At 49.8% G+C, this 17,839-nt stretch overlaps 2 protein-coding genes and 1 long non-coding RNA gene across 6 annotated transcripts in view; 2 read left to right on the top strand and 1 right to left on the bottom strand.

Annotated features, from left to right (window-relative positions):
* Acap1 (ArfGAP with coiled-coil, ankyrin repeat and PH domains 1) overlaps nt 1–15,069 on the top strand; it is a 21,718-nt gene extending 6,649 nt beyond the window's left edge. For 2 of the 4 annotated variants that reach the window (XM_029557510.1, XM_008855831.3), the window contains 20 exons: nt 3,883–4,002; nt 4,209–4,262; nt 4,352–4,410; nt 4,679–4,862; nt 4,996–5,040; nt 5,154–5,249; nt 5,364–5,438; nt 5,530–5,639; nt 8,679–8,730; nt 8,819–8,919; nt 11,045–11,168; nt 11,269–11,477; nt 12,257–12,326; nt 12,450–12,544; nt 12,648–12,817; nt 13,379–13,551; nt 13,959–14,068; nt 14,168–14,278; nt 14,597–14,646; nt 14,919–15,069. In XM_029557510.1, the coding sequence (XP_029413370.1) occupies nt 3,883–4,002; nt 4,209–4,262; nt 4,352–4,410; nt 4,679–4,862; nt 4,996–5,040; nt 5,154–5,249; nt 5,364–5,438; nt 5,530–5,639; nt 8,679–8,730; nt 8,819–8,919; nt 11,045–11,168; nt 11,269–11,477; nt 12,257–12,326; nt 12,450–12,544; nt 12,648–12,817; nt 13,379–13,551; nt 13,959–14,068; nt 14,168–14,278; nt 14,597–14,646; nt 14,919–15,019 (2,109 nt within the window). In that variant the 3' untranslated portion in view covers nt 15,020–15,069. Of the gene's footprint in view, nt 1–3,882; nt 4,263–4,351; nt 4,411–4,678; nt 4,863–4,995; nt 5,041–5,153; nt 5,250–5,363; nt 5,439–5,529; nt 5,640–8,678; nt 8,731–8,818; nt 8,920–11,044; nt 11,169–11,268; nt 11,478–12,256; nt 12,327–12,449; nt 12,545–12,647; nt 12,818–13,378; nt 13,552–13,958; nt 14,069–14,167; nt 14,410–14,596; nt 14,647–14,918 lie in introns of all 4 variants that reach the window. The other 2 variants (XR_001872108.2, XM_029557512.1) reach the window with 2 other exon arrangements.
* LOC115068047 lies at nt 5,648–13,366 on the bottom strand. Its single transcript, XR_003847425.1, has 3 exons — nt 12,702–13,366; nt 12,416–12,577; nt 5,648–6,391 (listed from the first exon to the last, which is right to left on the bottom strand). It is a non-coding gene; the product is annotated as an uncharacterized LOC115068047 (long non-coding RNA).
* A 1,338-nt stretch (nt 15,070–16,407) lies between the features above and the next one.
* Nucleotides 16,408–17,608, top strand: Kctd11 (potassium channel tetramerization domain containing 11). The gene has a single exon (XM_008855830.3). It carries the CDS (start codon nt 16,519–16,521, stop codon nt 17,215–17,217), a length of 699 nt encoding a protein of 232 aa, XP_008854052.1. The 5' UTR covers nt 16,408–16,518; the 3' UTR covers nt 17,218–17,608.
* The last annotated feature ends 231 nt before the right edge of the window (nt 17,609–17,839 follow it).

Below are 17,839 nucleotides of genomic sequence, written 5' to 3'. Positions count from 1 at the left end.
AAAAAAAAGAGGCTGGATTAAAGCCAGGTGTGGTGATGCATGCTTTTAATCTCAGCACTCAGGAGACAGAGGCAATCTCTTTGAGATCAAGACCAGTCTGGTCTACATAGTGAGTTCCAGGCTGGCTGGGGCTAAGGAGATTCTATCAAAAAATAAATAAATAAAAACTCAAGAGGCTGAGACAGTGTCTCCCTGGCCTAGAATTTACCAGGCTGGCCTTGAACTCAAAGAGATCCACCTGCCTCTGCCTCTGAGTGCTGGGATTAAAGGCATGGACTACCATGCCTGGCTATGAATTTTTTTAAAAAAAAGTTCAAGTTCATATTCAGCTATATAGCAAGTTTAAGGTCAGCCAACATGGGCTAAAAAAAAATTAGAACATTATATAAATGTTATCATAGAGCATATGTATGTATATATGTGTGTGAGCACATGTGCCATGACACATGTGTGAGGTGAGAGAACAACTTGTGAGAGTTCTCTCCATCTGCCATGTGTTTCCTGGGGATCAAACTCAGGTTGTCAGGCTTGACAGCAAGTGCCTTTCCCCTACTAAACCATCTTACTGTCCCAGTATGTGATCTTTTGAAATTGGTTTGTAGCCAGGTGGTGTGGTGCATACCTTTAGGCCCAGCACTCTGGAGGCTGTGCGAAGGGAGGAAAAGAAAGGAGAGGGAGAGGAAGAGATTGATTGCTTAAATTTTTTTTTTTTTATTTGCCAGGCTTGGTGACACATACCTTTAATCCCAGCACTCAGGTTTCAGAGGCAGATAGATCTCTGTGAGATCTAGGCCAGCCTGGTCAATATAGCAAGCTCCAGGCCAGTTGGGGCTACAGGGAAACTGTCTTAAAATAAGTATTTTTTTTTTTTATTACTTGTGTATATATGCAGGCATGAAGCTGTGGGGTGCATGTAGAGGTCAGTGGACAACTTTTGGGAGTTGGCTCTCTCCCTCTACCATGGGTTCCAGAGTCGTACCCTGGTTGTCATGCTTGTATGGCAAGCACCTTTTCCTGCTGAGCCTGAAACTGACTTAAAAAAAAAAAAAGGTGGGGCTGGAGAGACGGCTCAGCAGTTAAGAGCACTGACTGCTCTTGTAGAGAACCCAGGTTCGAGTCCCAACGCCCCACATGGCAGCTACAAACTGTCCTTAACTCCAGTTCCAGGGGAATCCAATACCCTCTTCTGACCTCTGTGGTATTGCATGACACAGGTGCACTCACATACATGCAGGCAATACACTCATACATACACATAAAATAAAAGTAATAGCTGGGTGTGGTGGCACATGCCTGTAGTCCCCAGCACTCGGGAGGTAGAGGCAGGCAGATCTCTGTGAGTTCAAGGCCAGCCTGGTCTACATAGTGAGTTCCAGGACAGCTGGGGCTACAGGGAGACCCTGTCTCAAAAAGACCAAAAAATAATAATAATTTTTTTTTTTTTTTAAAGAGGGACTGGAGAAATGGCTCAGCAGTTAAGAACACTGGTTGTTCTTGCAGAGGACCCAAGTTCGAATCCCAGCACCCACATGGCAGCTAACAATTGTCCGTAACTCCAGTTCCAGGGGATCCAACAGCCTCTTCTGTCCTCTGTGGGTGTTGCACGACACGGGTACACTTACCTACACCCAGGCAATACACACATACACGTAAAATAAAGATTAAAAAATTAAAAAAAATTTTTTTGGTCTTTTTGAAACAGGGTTTCCCTGTAGCCCCAGCTGGCCTGGAACTCGATTTGTAGACCAGGCTGGCCTTGAACTTACAGAAATCCGCCTGCCTCTGCCTCCTGAGTGCTGGGATTAAAGGCATGTGCCACCACGCCCGGCAAAAAAAATTAAAATATTTAAAAAAAAGAAATAATGCTCTTGAAGTCTATCCAAGTTGTTGTTCGCATTGATAGTTCCTTATTTATTGCTGAGTGCTATTCTCATATAGATGTACTAGTCTGTTCACTTTTTTTTTTTTTTGGTCTTTTTGAGGCAGGATCTCCCTATAGCCCCAGCTGTCCCTGGAACTGACTGTGTAAACCAGGCTGGCCTCAAACTCACAAAGATCCACCTGCCTCTGCCTCCCAAGTGCTGGGATTACAGGCATGTACCACTACGCCCAGCCTTTTTTTTTAGTTTTTAAAAATATTTTATTATTTTTATTTTATGTGTATGAGTGTGTTGCCTGCATGTATGTGAGGTCCCCTGGAACTGGAGTTAAGGATGGTTTTTAGCCACCATGAGGGTGCTGGGAATCGAACCCAAGTCCTCTGCAAAAGCAATCAGTGCTCTTAACCACTGAGCCATCTCTCCAGCTTCATCATTTATTTTTTGAGACAGGATCTCATTATATAGACCAAGCTGTTCTTGAACTCACAGAGTTCTGCATGCTTCTGCCTCCCAAGTGCTGGTATTAAAGGCATATACCACCATGCTCAGGATTAGTTCCGTTTTCACTGAACTGATAGACATAAATTGAAAGGCAGAGGGTGTGGGTATAAATAAGGAAAAACAGACAGTCCCCTGATCCAACAGTGAGTTGTAACCACTTTTGTCCCCTGTCACAGACTGATAAGATTTGATCTTGGTCCATTTCCTGGCCATTACTGATCTTGCTAGCTGCTTTCAGTTCAAGATATATTTCTCAGAAACCTCCACAAGCCCCAGAAAGTGTTCAGTTTAACAAAAATTGCTGAACACACATGAAGCCCATGTCCTGGTGCTTTGCATCTCCTCATAAAGCCTCACTGTGGTCTCTTGCTACTTAGACCAAGCTAAAGGACTATACAGACAACTTGTTCTACCCAAAATATGACAACTCAAGCCAGAGTCTAGTGTGTCACCCTCAGGGTGATATAACCATAGCTCTGCAGATAACAAGGTTAGGGGTTCTAGCTCGCCCCAGGTCAGTCAGTTATCTCCTGCCTTATTACAACTCTTTATTTGATCATGGGGGGGTGTGAAAGGATGACCAACTGAGCACCCTAACATTTTTCTTGTTACTGACCCTGTGGCCTAGATGACTAATATTTATGCTGGAATGGTTCATGAGCATAGAATGAGAGCCCCAGACAGCAGACTAGAACAGGTAGATATGTTGGCACAAGGCTTTAATCCCAGGTAGAGGTAGAGGCAGGTGGATCTCTGTGAGATCAAGGCCAGCCTAGTCTACCTAGCAAGTTCCAAGCCAGTTACTGCTCTTGCAGAGGACTGTGGTCCAGTTCCCAGCACCTACATGGTTCCTGCTAACAGGTTATTATCTCCAGTTCCAGGAGATCTGATGCCCTCTTCTGGCCTTTTCGGGCTCATGCACATGGTACACCTGAACTCAGGCAGGCACACAAATAGACATAAATTGAAAATAGAATTGAAGCTGGGCGTGGTGGCACACACCTGTAGTCCCAACATATGGGAGGCAGAGGCAGGCAGATAGATCTCTGTGAGTTCAAGGCCAGCCTGGTCTACATAGTGAGTTCCAGGCCAGCTGGGGCTGCAGGGAGACCCTGTCTCAAAAAGACCAAAAAAGAAAAAAAAAAATAGAATTGAACCTAGCTATGTTGAGAATGCACGTTAGTAACTAGACAGTACAGAAGAATGGAGCTGGGGAGGGGCCCTTCATTCAGGCAGGTAGGGCAGGGCAAGGAAGAGCAGGTAGGATTGACTAGGGAAAGACATTTGGGAAGTAGAACTGATGGTGGCTTTGCAAACAAACTGGGAAGAATGTGCAGGAATTTGGACAAGGGAACTAAGAAGCAGCGATAATATTTGAGGTGTGAGTTTGAAATGGGAGCAAGTTGCACTGGGATGGAGGGAAGGTAGGTGAGGCAAGGGGGGAGATGGAGGGCATCACCTGGTGGTCAATGGTACCATTCCCTTTTGCTCTCCTCCCTAGCTCCTCAAGCTAGGTACCAGCCTCCTGGAGAGTGGGCATCATTACCTTGCTGCCAGCCGTGCCTTCATTGTTGGCATTTGTGATCTGGCTCACCTGGGTCCACCAGAGCCCATGATGGCGGTATGTGAAGAGTCTGAACCTGGGTTGTATTTGTTGGGGGGTGGAACAATTGAGATAGAGATAATATGGAAGAGGAGAGCTGGCCTGGGTCCACAGGGACCAGGCCAGAGCAAAACTTCCAAGACAGGTGCAGCAGGTAGGGCCTACAGTTGGGAGGACCATGCTGTCCCATGCCTGGGACTCTCTCTGTGGCTTTTCTTGCTCAGGAGTGTCTGGAAAAATTCACTGTGAGCCTGAACCAAAAGCTGGACAGTCACGCGGTGAGTGGGGAATATGAGACATGGGGTGGTAGATGGGGCAGGGTTATCTTTGGCCCTGACTCCTACTTGCTAACTTCTGCTTCCCCCAGGAACTTTTGGATGCCACTCAACACACACTGCAGCAGCAAATCCAGACCCTGGTCAAGGAGTGAGATGGGAGGGAAGGAGGCTTTATTGCCAGAAACTATCCCTCGAGCTCTCTTCCCATTACCAAAGGGGACCTCTCCAAGTGAAGGATCCATGAGGTTTGGGTGGGGGGAGTTGGCACAACTTCTGTCCTCTCATTCCAAGGATCTCCTAGGCTTTCCCACTACATACAGGCTAACTGGAAGGATATGGGGGGACCTTATCCTGAGACTTCTCTACTGTGGCAGGGGAACATATTTGTGATTCTATATTGTCTCCCACACCCCTAGAGGTCTCCGGGGTTTCCGAGAGGCTCGAAGGGATTTCTGGAGAGGGGCTGAGAGCCTGGAGGCAGCTCTTACCCACAATGCAGAGGTCCCCAGGCGCCGTGTCCAGGAGGCAGAAGAGGCTGGAATTGCTCTAAAGAGTGCTCGAGCTGGGTACCAGGGTCGGGCATTGGATTATGCCCTGCAGGTAGGTGCCTATCCCCACCTGTCCTCCAGAATACAAAAGCTTCAGGTGTTGACTCAAAGCTGGAGAGTCCCTGGGGCACAGTGGGAGGGGGTACTGTGATTTCAAAACTGACTCAGGCTTTTTGGGCTTTCAGATCAATGTGATTGAGGATAAGAGGAAATTTGACATCATGGAGTTTGTGAGTTTCAGCAGCTGCAAGGGCAAAATCCGGAAGGAACTTGCTGACAGAGAGCAAGAGGGAAGAGAGAGAGGGATCCTTCCTCAGTTCAGCCCCTGCCTACCTTTCCCCAGGTGCTACGTTTGGTAGAGGCCCAGGCTGCCTATTTCCAGCAGGGTCATGAAGAGCTGAACCAACTGGCCCAGTATCGCAAGGAGTTGGGTGCCCAGGTAAAGACCTCAGGAAACAGGCAGATAGTGAAGGGAGGCTAGGGTACTCTAAGATGACACCCCTGGCCTAGCCGAGGGAAACTTAGACATCTAAGATGCCCCTCCCTTGCCCAGTTGCACAAGTTGGTCTTGAATTCAGCCCGAGAGAAGAGAGACATGGAACAGAGGCATGTGCTGCTAAAACAGAAGGTGAGGACTGGCACTGTGGGCAGAAGGAAGATGGGCCTATGGCCTTGGTCTCTGCCCGCTCCATCTATCTTTGACCCTCTTGTGCCCTCAGGAGTTGGGTGGTGAGGAGCCAGAGCCAAGCCTAAAGGAAGGGACTAGTGGCTTGGTAATGGAAGGACATCTTTTCAAACGGGCCAGCAATGCATTTAAGACTTGGAGCAGGTGAGAAGATAATCCAATCAGCCAAACCCACTCAATTGAATATTCTTGAATTGGTGGTCATTGAGTCAAGGAAATACACAGGAGTCTCTGCTTTGTAGTCCGTGCATTCAGTCAGCAAAGATAGACAAACACAATACCTATATGCTAGGTTAGAAAGTGACCATGCTGAGAGCCAGGCGTGGTGACACACCTGTAATCCCACCACTAAGGAGGCCGAGGCAGGAAGACTTTGAGTTTGACATACCAGGTCAACTAGAGCTCCAAAGCAAAATCCTGCCCCCCCACCCCACAAAAAAAGAAGAGAAAAAGAAAAAAAAAGGAAAGGAAAAAGAAAGAAGAGGGTAATAATGTTATGGAAGAAAAAAACACAGCAAGGGACATGGTGATTTGCATAGAGGGTACAATTTCATTTTTATTTTTTGCCAAGCTGGGGATTGAATTCAAGGCCTCAACAATGCTAGGCAAGTGATCGTCCACTGAGCTACATCAACAGCCTAGGGCTTATAATTCTAAATAGGTCAGGAGTTCTGTCTGAAAACAAACAACGAAATTGTTACTTTCTCTTGGGGCCCAGTCCTTTTTTGTGTGACAGTGTCTCATTTATCCCAGGCTGATTTCAAACATACTATGTAGCCAAGGATGACCTTGAACTGCATATCTTTCTGCCTCCACCTCCCAAGTGCTGGTATTACAGGTATGCACCATCTTGCCTTGATGAGAAAGTAGATTTTGAGTCAAGACTTCAAGGACATCTGGGGAAAAATAGGCAGAAGGAAGAGTCAGCAGTTGGCCTTGAGTCCCCTGGGAAGCTTGAAAACCAGGAGGATATGGACCTGGACAGAGTGAGTGAAGAAGAAATAGGAACTAAAGGGGGACTAAATAAGACTTAGAAGATGTTTGCAGGACTTTGAAAACTCCATGGAGGAAAAAATGAGGAACCCTACAGAGTTAGAACAGAATGGTGACATCTCTTGACATGACCACTTCCCCTTTCAGACCCACCACCAACCCATGTGGGACCCTGGTGCAAATTAGAAAATGGAGACCCTTCCCCCGCAAGATATTTCCATTTGCCAAAAATCATAGCAATAAGCCTGGTATAATGCCATCACTTAGGAGCCTGAGGTGGGAGGATTGCAAGTTTAAGGCTAGAATTCCAGAGGGAATTCTAGGCCAGCCTGGGTTACATAGCAAGACCCAGCAGGACATGTTGGTAGAGGCCTTTAATCCCAGCACTTGGGAGGCAGAGGCCAAGATGGTTTACACAGTGAGACCCTGTCTCAAAGGAAAAAAACAAACGGGCTGGAGAGATGGCTCCGCAGTTAAGAGCACTAACTGCTCTTGCAGAGGACCTGGGTTCAAGTCCCAGCACCTACATGGCGGCTACAAACTGTCCTTAACTCCAGTTCCAGGGGGATCCAAAGCCTTCTTCTGACCTCCACGGCCTCTGCGGTGGCATTGCACCACACGGGTGCACTCACATACATGCAGGCAATACACTCATATACATAAAATAAAAATAATAGCCGGGCATGGTAGTGCATGCCTGTAGTCCCAGCACTTGGGAGGCAGAGGCAGGCGGATCTCTGTGAGTTCAAGGCCAGCCTGGTCTACATAGTGAGTTCCAGGACAGCTTGGGCTATAGGGAGACCCTGTCTCAAAGGAAAAAAACAAACGGGCTGGAGAGATGGCTCCGCAGTTAAGAGCACTAACTGCTCTTGCAGAAGACCTGGGTTCAAGTCCCAGCACCTACATGGCGGCTACAAACTGTCCTTAACGCCAGTTCCAGGGGGATCCAAAGCCTTCTTCTGACCTCCACGGCCTCTGCGGTGGCATTGCACCAAACGGGTGCGCTCACATACATGCAGGCACTACACTCATATACATAAAATAAAAATAAGAGCCGGGCAGGGTAGTGCATGCCTGTAGTCCCAGCACTTGGGAGGCAGAGGCAGGCGGATCTCTGTGAGTTCAAGGCCAGCCTGGTCTACATAGTGAGTTCCAGGACAGCTTGGGCTATAGGGAGACCCTGTCTCAAAGGAAAAAAACAAACGGGCTGGAGAGATGGCTCCGCAGTTAAGAGCACTAACTGCTCTTGCAGAAGACCTGGGTTCAAGTCCCAGCACCTACATGGCGGCTACAAACTGTCCTTAACGCCAGTTCCAGGGGGATCCAAAGCCTTCTTCTGACCTCCACGGCCTCTGCGGTGGCATTGCACCAAACGGGTGCGCTCACATACATGCAGGCACTACACTCATATACATAAAATAAAAATAAGAGCCGGGCAGGGTAGTGCATGCCTGTAGTCCCAGCACTTGGGAGGCAGAGGCAGGCGGATCTCTGTGAGTTCAAGGCCAGCCTGGTCTACATAGTGAGTTCCAGGACAGCTTGGGCTATAGGGAGACCCTGTCTCAAAAAGACCAAAAAGTAAATAAATAAATAAATAAAATATTAAAAAATAAAACAAAACCTTATCTCAATAAAAGATTGCAGAAGTAGTGATTCAGATGCACTCAGGACACCCAGAAATAATGTTCACCATTATCTTAGAAAGTTTTAGTCCATGCAAGTTGACATATGCCACCTTTGCAGCTATCTAATACTGCTGTCTCCTTAAATACTGGCCACTTGAGAGAAAAAAAGAATTGCAGCAATAAACTTATTTTAAAAAAAGAAACTGGGTGTGGTGGCATATGCCTGTAATCCTAGCACTCAAGGTGGAGAGTCAGGAGTTCAAATCAATATCAGCCTGAGGTATATGAGACCCTGTCTCAAAAAAAAATGTTATCTGCCATCTACTGGAAAGTAGTCTTCATAAATCTATCCAATCTGGGCTGTTCAACCCTTGAAGAGCACCCAGTAGATGTCCCAGTCTGCACAACTACTCTCCCTTATCTAGAATGTCTTATGGGACTGTGAACCCACATCTCTCTCCTCTCAGCAAGATGTTTATGGGGAAAGGGAACAGCCTCTCTTCTGTCCCTTCCTGAGGCTCATCCCAAGGCTGCTCATGTCCGTAACTACCTCTACCTCCTTCAGACGCTGGTTCACCATTCAGAACAACCAACTGGTTTACCAGAAGAAATATAAGGTAGGTAGGTACTGTTGCTTGGGCTCCAGATAGACTCACTCCTTGTTTATTATGGCTGAGTCTTGGTCCCCTCATCACCTTCTGTCAGGACCCTGTGACTGTGGTGGTGGACGACCTTCGTCTCTGTACAGTGAAGCTCTGCCCAGACTCGGAAAGGCGGTTCTGCTTCGAGGTGGTATCTACCAGCAAGTGAGTAGTCTCCTGAGGCAATGCTCTACTGTGTCTGAATGTTTACAAACTGGAAAGGCAGGGCCACCAAAATGAGGCTCCCTGTACAGTTGTAGTCCTTGGCCCTTTGGTGACTTGGTTGAGGCATGGAGTCTAGGTTAAGAGAACAGGGTGGTAGGTGATTTTTAGGAAGATTTTTACCAATTGGTACAGAAGTGCAGGTGCTCTTCTGCTTAGATGGGGGATTACATTTCTAGTAAAAACAATTTTTTTTTTGGTCTTTTTGAGACAGGGTCTCCCTGTAGCCCCAACTGGCCTGGAACTTGCTATGTAGATCAGGCTGGACTCACAGAGATCCACCTGCCTCCTGAGTGCTAGAACCAAAGGTGTGTGCCACCATGCCTGGCACATTCCTAGTAAATTTATCATGAGTTGAAAAGACACTGAAAAACCCACTACACACATAGTTTAATTTAGCTTCAGCCTACATGCTAGAAACACTTAGCCTACATTTAGGTAAAATAATCCAGTACAGGGGCTGGAGAGATGGCTCAGCGGTTAATAACACTGACTGTTCTTACAGAAGACCCGGGTTCGAATCCCAGCACCCACATGGCAGCTAACAACTGTCTGTAACTCCAGTTCCAGGGGATTCGACAGCCTCTTCTGTCCTCTGTGGGCACTGCATGACATAGTTGCGCTTACTTCATGCAGGCAATACACTCATACACATAAAATAAAAATAATAAAATATTTTTTTTAAAAACCCAGTACAAATTATTTTTTATTTTATGTGTATGGGTGTATTGCCTGCATGTAGGTAAGTACACCCGTGTCATGCAATGCCCTCGGAGAACAGAAGAGGCTGTCGGATCCCCTGGAACTGGAGTTACAGACAGTTGTTAGTTGTCCATGTGGGTGCTGGGATTCGAACCCGGGTCTTCTGCCCAAGAACAGTGTTCTTAACCGCTGAGCCATCTCTCCAGCCCCCAAAGCCACTTTTTAAATGAAGTGTTGAGTATGAATAGTCTACTGAAATAGAAAAGTCAAAATGGCTGTATAAGTACACCTTGAGGCTAGGCATGATGATGCCTTTAATTCTAGCAGTTGGGAGGCAGAAGAAGATAGATCTCTGAGAGATTCAGGTCAGCCAGAGTTCCATGCCTTTTGAGGGTACAGGGAGACCCTGACTCAAAAATACAAAAACAACAACAACAACAAAAAACCTACATGTTGGAATTACTGTAATGATGAAAAATCTTAAATCAACAGGTCCTAGGTCACAGACCACCTGAATTTCAATATGGCTGAGAGTTAGGTTTGGGTTTGGTGGGGCACATTTGTAATGCCAGCACTTGGGAGGCCAAGGCAGGAGAGTCTTAAGTTTGAGGTAAGCCTGAGATATATAGCTTGTCCCTGTCTCAAGAATAAACAAACCAGAGACTAGAGAGATTGCTCAGTGGTTAAGAGCACTAGCTGCTCTTGTAGAGGACCTGGGTTTAGTTACCAGCACCCACATGGAGGCTAACAACCATCAGTAACTCTAGTTCCAGGAGATCCAGTGCCCTCTTCTGTCCTCAGTGGGCATTGCACAACATGGGTGCACTTACATACATGCAGGCAATGTACTCATACACATAAAAATAATAAATAAAATATTTTAAAAAGAATAAACAGATCAGTGAGATGGCTCAGTAATGAAGGTACTTGCTAACAAGCCTGATGACCTGAGTTTATTTGCCAGGACCCACATGGTGGAAGAAGAGAACTGACTCTGCAAACATATGCATGAGCACACATGAACGTACACACACGCACACACACACACACACACACACACACACACAAATAAAATGTAATGTTTTAAAAAGCTCAAGGTCTGCCTGGGCTACATAGAAAGTTCGAAGTCAGTCTGGGAAACTTATCAAGACCCCGTCTTAAACAAAAACAAAAAAGGACTGGGAATGTAACATGCACAAGACCCTGGGTGCAAACTGCAGTACAAATTAATAAATATTTTTAAAATTCTGTATAAATGGGACCAGCTGAGCACCACTTGAATGTTAGTCAGACTGTCCATTCTGCCACATGGCTCCCCTGCACCTCAGACCCTACCTCTACTCTGTCACTCTCAACTCCCACCCAGGTCCTGCCTCCTCCAGGCTGATTCTGAACGCCTCCTGCAGCTGTGGATCAGTGCTGTTCAGAGCAGCATCGCCTCAGCCTTCAGCCAGGCTCGCCTTGATGACAGTACCCGGGGGGCAGGCCAGGTACCTTAAGGTGTGGGTGCAGGGCCACAACTGCCCTAGGAGATGGAACATCCCTTACTCTGGGCTCTTTTGTCATCCTTTCTTCCCCTCTCTCCCACAGGTCTCAGGACATGCTCTGGGCTCTGCTGCCACTCTGGGCTGTGGTGGGACAGCCAGAGGAAGGGAACCTGGGGGAGTTGGGCACGTAGCAGCCCAGGTACAAAGTGTAGATGGAAATGCCCAGTGCTGCGACTGCAGGGAGCCAGCCCCAGAATGGGCCAGTATCAACCTTGGTGTCACCCTCTGCATTCAGTGTTCCGGCATTCACAGGTCATTCCCTAAGACCCAAAGCATAAGTCCTGCTTCTAGCTGCAATATGGCCAATAGTCCACCTCACAGGCCCCCCTCTCATCCACCCTGCCCTGGCTTCTTCTTACATTATGGCTCTGTCACTGGTAACTAGGCCTGCTGCACAAGGAGCAAATAGGTATGGCCAGACTTGTGGGAATTCCTCCTAGAAGAATTTATTGACTTGGATAGAGGAAGCACAGGTTAGGGTTGCCAAAGGTGATGCACCTAACAGAGCCCAGAGAGGGAAGAGGTTGTGAGGTCCCCCAGTCTTTGGTGTAAAGAGAGAAGAGACATAGCATGCAAATAATAGTCCAGGCTAAAGTGCCAAAAGAGCAGTAAGGGAGATAAAGAATAGGAGGGCTTAAAATGAAACACAGGGAAGAAGCTGGGCATGGTGGTGCACACCTTTAATCACAGCACTTTGGAGGAGAGTCAGGCCGATCTCTATGAGTTCAAGGCCAACTTGGTCTACATAGCGAGTTCCAGGCAGCTGGGACTACAAGGAGACGATGAAACAAAAAAAAAAAAAAAAAAAAAAAAAAGAAAGAAAGAAAGAAACACAGGGAAGATAAAAGAATGGTGAGCAGGCAGAATCCTGCCAGAACCAGGTCAAGGATATATGGCCCCTTCTCTCCTGCCTCCTGGCTCAGCTCTTCTGCATAGCCCCCACACAGGCCAGGCCTTTGAGTCTTTTCAGCAGCAACAGCCTCCCCAGGCCACTGCCCACACAGGACATGACTCTCCCTCTGGCCCTCTAGGAGCCTTGGTGTTCATTTCTCCAAAGTCCGCTCTCTGACCCTTGACTCCTGGGAGCCAGAACTAGTGAAGGTAAATTGGGGTATTGTGAAGACAAAAGGGCTGAGGAGTCCCAGTTGAGCTGATGTCAACTGGGTCAATGGGGGTCAGGAGATACTCACCCTCTTTCTCCCCACCTCATTGGGCCTCCTGAAGCTTATGTGCGAGCTGGGGAATGTTGTCATCAACCAGATCTACGAGGCCCGGGTGGAGGCCATGGCAGTAAAGAAGCCAGGGCCCAGCTGCTCACGGTGAGGTTGGGTGGAGGTGCCCAGAGCTCTCCTCTATGTGGGAAGAAAGAGGAGGGACTTGAGATGGGAAGAGGGAAGACTGTCCTCTTCTCTCAATCCCCAGGCAGGAAAAGGAAGCCTGGATTCATGCCAAATATGTGGAGAAAAAGTTCCTAACCAAGCTTCCTGAAATTCGAGGGCGAAGAGGTGGCAGGGGGCCCCCAAGAGGGCATCCTCCTGTGCCCCCAAAGCCTTCCATCAGGCCACAACCAGGGATTGTCAGATCCAAGTCAGGTATAGAGTCCTTTTGGTTGTCTGTTGTATGTTCAGCACTGGGCCATGCTCTATAGGGAGGCAGACTGAGGTCCAGACCATGCCCTGGAGAGCCGTGGAAGGACCAGCCTACAGTTTCAGGGGGCGTGGCATTAAGTATGGGAAGAAGTGTGAGGTGGAGAGTGTCAGAGAGAGCTACAAAATGGATATCCACAGAATAAGAAGCAGGAGAAGGCATAAGTCTGGGATCTCTAAAAGTCTGGGAAGGGTGAATTTGACCAGAGCAGAGGAAGATAAGGGCTGAGGCTGAGGAAGTCAGCTCACCTGGGATATCCAGCCAGTCAGGGTGGTTGGACAGGCTGAAGTAAGTGATATCTTTTCCCACACCCAGGACCTTGCACGTATACATACTGACACATAACACACATCATCATTCCATTTCTCGCCACAGACCTGAGTCACAAAGGCCTCACCACAATTTAGACGTGACTTACTCCATTGCAGTATCTAGGCACTGTGCTGAAGTTTTTCTTCCCAGATCTAGCACTGATTCCCCTTAACAGAACTAAATCTCCCTAACAGAGTCCCCCTCTGGTGACCTGGGAAGCCTGCACCCTGGGGCTCTGCTGTTTCGAGCTGCTGGACATCCTCCATCCCTTCCCACCATGGCAGATGCCCTGGCCCATGGAGCTGATGTCAACTGGGTCAATGGGGGTCAGGAGAATGCCACACCTCTGATCCAGGCCACAGCTGCTGTGAGAACCACATTGTCCTAAAGCTCCTCCTGACTCCTATCTTACTCCTGACTCCCCTGGGGTCTCCAGCCCCATAAGGAAAGTTAAACAATATAGACTGGGTGCTAAAAGTGTGATTTGGAGGTGGTAAATCTGAGTTTGAATCCACCACTTACAGGAGACTTTGAACAGGTTATCAATCTCTCTGTGCCTTGTTCTCCTCATATGTATAGTAGGAACAGCATACTGCATCGGGGTGCCCTAGGGATTTAATGTGAACATGGGTAAACAGCCACAGCCAAGCCTGATACCTAGTTGTACCCTGAATACCAAACTCCACACTCTTACCCTCTTATAGACCCACCCCCAAACATCTTGAAATCCACCTCTAAAGATGCCACCACCTTCTTCTTGACTTCTCCATGCAGAATTCTCTCCTGGCCTGTGAATTTCTCCTCCAGAATGGGGCCAATGTGAACCAAGCAGACAGTGCTGGCCGGGGCCCACTCCACCATGCCACCATTCTTGGCCACACAGGGTAGGAACAGTGGGAATGGTGGCCATGGGGAGGAAGTTTCCTGGAGGAGCTGAAACTGGGAAGCGGGAAGCTGCGGCTGAACTTTTCTATCGTCTCCAGGCTTGCTTGCCTGTTCCTGAAACGGGGCGCAGATCTGGGGGCTCGAGACACAGAAGGGAGGGACCCTCTGACCATTGCCATGGAAACAGCCAACGCTGACATCGTAACTCTGTGAGAATGCCAGCAGGTCCAGCTAGTGCTTGGACCTGTGCATCACTGGGGCGGGGCTAACGCCAAACAAGATTGTGGAGGGCTGAGGCCGATGTGCATTGGCGTGTGGAGTAGGAACTTCGACCAGTAGGGTGAGAGAATGGGGGTTCATCCAGAGAACCATTGCTCAGGCACCAACATTGTTGAAAAGTTTTTTTTTTGTTTTTGATGCATTAGTCACTGGTGAGACAGATGAATGAATGCAATCCAGCTCAAAGGACGGGGAATTGGGGAGGGAGAGTGAGATATCATTTATTCCTTAATTCCCATCCCACTCAGGCTACGATTGGCAAAGATGAGGGAGGTTGAAGCGGCCCAGGGCCAGGCAGGTAAAGTATCCACCTAGCCAAATACCGGGATTCTGGCTCTTGCTTACTTGTCCCCTTCGTGTCCAACTGCATTAATGCCACTGTTTATTTAACAAACACGTTTTGGGCGCATGGGATATGCCAGGCCCTTGGAACAAAGCAAAGAACACACGCCGGCACTGTGCACACGGTGCACCCCCACTTCAAGCGCTGACCCACCCCTACTGCCCTGATGCTCTTGGGTGGTCGAGCTCTGCTGTCCGGTCCCCCAGCTTTTCCTCTATCCTTCTCAGGAGACGAGACGTATCTTGACATCTTCCGTGACTTCTCCCTCATGGCGTCAGACGACCCAGAGAAGCTGAGCCGTCGCAGTCACGACCTCCATACTCTTTAATTCCAGGTCCCTCCCCTCCCTGCTGTGGCGGGTTCGCCATTAAAACCTCTGTTGCTTGCTTTTCCCTTTTGTAGTTCTTTTATTGGGCGCCAACTTGGGGCCCGGCCCGGCTTGGGGCGCTGTGGTTCCTCGTGTACCAGGAGCGGTCAGGAGTTTGTGCGCTCCAGAGGAGGAGGAGGCGACCTGCGCAGCGCAGCTGGTACAGCTGATGCCAAGGACCGTGTGCAGCTTGGCTTGGCGGGCGGGGCTCTCCAGCTCAGAGACGTGACCAGACCCTGAGGGCCGGAGGGAAGCTGACCGCGTGCGGAACTGGCTCCACGCCGGGATGGAGAGGGCTTGCCAGGGTGGCCCAGAGGCATCCCCGGAATTTGGTGGTTCAGCACCCGCCCCCTCGGAATTCCCCACCGGGAGCCACCCGGAGAAAAACTATCCCTTCTCCGGGGATCGCAGGGTACTCCAGTACCACCGGGTGGTACGAATGAGGTTGTGCACATCTGGAGGACCGCGGGACCGTCGCGGCCACATCCGCAGCGACCTGCATGAGTCATCCCACCCCCGCTCGCGTCCGCCAGTCCAGCTGGTCCGCCCCGTCTCTCGCGTCCACGAGTCTCGGCTCCCACCTCCACCAAAGCCCCGCCAGCCTGCGGGGGCGGAGGGCGGGGCGCCAAGGGGCGGGACTGTCTTTTAAAGGGCCCCTGACCGCTGCCCTTAGGCCACTTCCTGGGGGTGGAGAGCGCCTCAGCAGCTGCTGCGAAAAACTGACCAAGGCGGTAACGCCCGAGTCCCGAGACTCGGCAGTTCCCATCGGAGTCCTGGGACACTCCCAGCTCCGGCAGAGCGTGCACCGTCGGCCCTGAGCCGTACCGGGCGGCTCACCTTCGGCTGCCAACAATTGCACCTCCATCTTCTGGGACCCGCGCCCCAAGCCTGGCTGGGCCTCTGACGGGTCCTCGGAACCCTGGGTGGATTCCCCCGCGGCGGCAGCTATTTGCCGAGAAACTCGGAAACTGAGCCCTTCTGTCTGCCCTGTGCTCGCCACCGTCACCTGCTGGTTGGATTCCGGAAACCCACAGTCTGAAGAATACAGAAGGGGATTGCTGACAACGCAGAATCAGCAGAATCAGAACCGTCTGGACCCAAAGCTCCCTTACCCTCTTTGGCTGCCTTTTGCGCTTTTCATCTGTTATCTCGTCCTTTCGGGGATTTCTGTGTCCAGTGCCCCCAACCACACCAAGGTAGCTGGGGTGAGCTACAAACTTTGCTGTTTTGTTCTCCAACCTATGCCTCCAACCCAGCGAGTCTGAACGTCACCAATCCAATTCTGCTCACAGCCAGGAAATTCTGCTTTTCCTTCTCCTTGCCTGTGTCCTATAGTTCCCAAAATTTCCCCTCCTCCTGTATCCTCTTCGCCCCCTTCCTTTGGGGGCCCCGTGACCCTGAATGTGGGGGGAACACTATATTCCACTACTTTGGAGACCCTGACTCGCTTCCCAGACTCCATGCTGGGGGCTATGTTTAGGGCTGACACCCCTATGCCAGCCAGTCTCAACTCCCAAGGGGATGGCCATTACTTCATCGACAGGGATGGCAAGGCCTTCCGGCACATCCTCAATTTCCTAAGGCTTGGCCGACTGGACCTGCCCTGTGGCTATGGAGAGACTGCACTTCTCAGAGCAGAAGCTGACTTCTACCAGATCCGGCCCCTCCTGGATGCCTTGCGGGAGCTGGAGGCCTCTCGGGGTACCCCTGCACCCACAGCTGCCCTGCTCCATGCTGATGTAGATGTCAGCCCCCGCCTGGTGCACTTCTCTGCTCGCAGAGGCCCACACCACTATGAACTGAGCTCTGTCCAGGTGGACACTTTCCGAGCCAACCTCTTCTGCACAGACTCTGAGTGTCTGGGGGCATTGAGGGCCCGATTTGGTGTGGCCAGTGCGGACAGGGCAGAGGGGGGCCCACATTTTCGTCTAGAGTGGGCCCCCCGTCCCCAGGAACTCCCCGAAGTTGAGTATGAGAGACTGGGGCTGCAACCGCTGTGGACTGGGGGGCCAGAAATGCGAAGGGAGGTGGTGGGCACACCCACCTTCCTGGAGGAAGTGCTACGGGTAGCTCTGGAACATGGCTTCCGTCTGGACTCTGTCTTCCCCGACCCTGAGGACCTGCTGAACTCCAGATCTCTTCGCTTTGTCCGGCACTGATGATGCTATTCTTAGCTTGACTATGGGGAGATGAAGGACTGAGTCAGACAAGGGGTCAAAGACTCTTTAAAGCTTCTTTCTAGCCCTGGTGAGCGAGCTATGAAAGTCAGGGATCCCACTGTACCTGACTGGAGCCTGCATGTAGGCTGTAATTCCCAAACCTGACTCCTCCCACTCTCAGGATTCACAAGTGGTCCACAAGTGGGCTGGGGCTTACCCTGGAAAAGCACCCAGGATTTTTCTGGTCTGTTTTTGCCTGGGGCTGAGATCCAACCTTAGGTAAAGCTCAATGTTCAGGGGTCTGGAAAATAAGGAACCCCTCTTTGCCAGGGCTAGACTTAGCAGAATTCTGGAGGTTTCAGCACTAGGGGGAAGGAGATAATTTGAATTACCTAGTGTGGTCCGTCTCTTAGACTTGGCTTCCCCTCCTGGAGCTAGGTACCTTATCCTGCTCTGACCATTAAGAGGCCATGCCACTCTGGGATGGGAATGGGGAGTTTTTTAGCCATGTCCCAAGCCACCTCCTGAGGTAGACAGACCAAAAGAGCATACTTCATCCTAGGTTGACATACGGGAGCTAGGAGAATCCCCATCAGCAAGGAGGCTGGAGTACCCCTCTGGA

This window comes from Nannospalax galili, unplaced genomic scaffold (genome assembly GCF_000622305.1).
Source record: "Nannospalax galili isolate Female #2095 unplaced genomic scaffold, S.galili_v1.0 scaffold146, whole genome shotgun sequence".
Taxonomy (NCBI): Eukaryota; Metazoa; Chordata; class Mammalia; order Rodentia; family Spalacidae; genus Nannospalax; species Nannospalax galili.
This window is presented reverse-complemented; position numbering and strand designations above follow the sequence as displayed.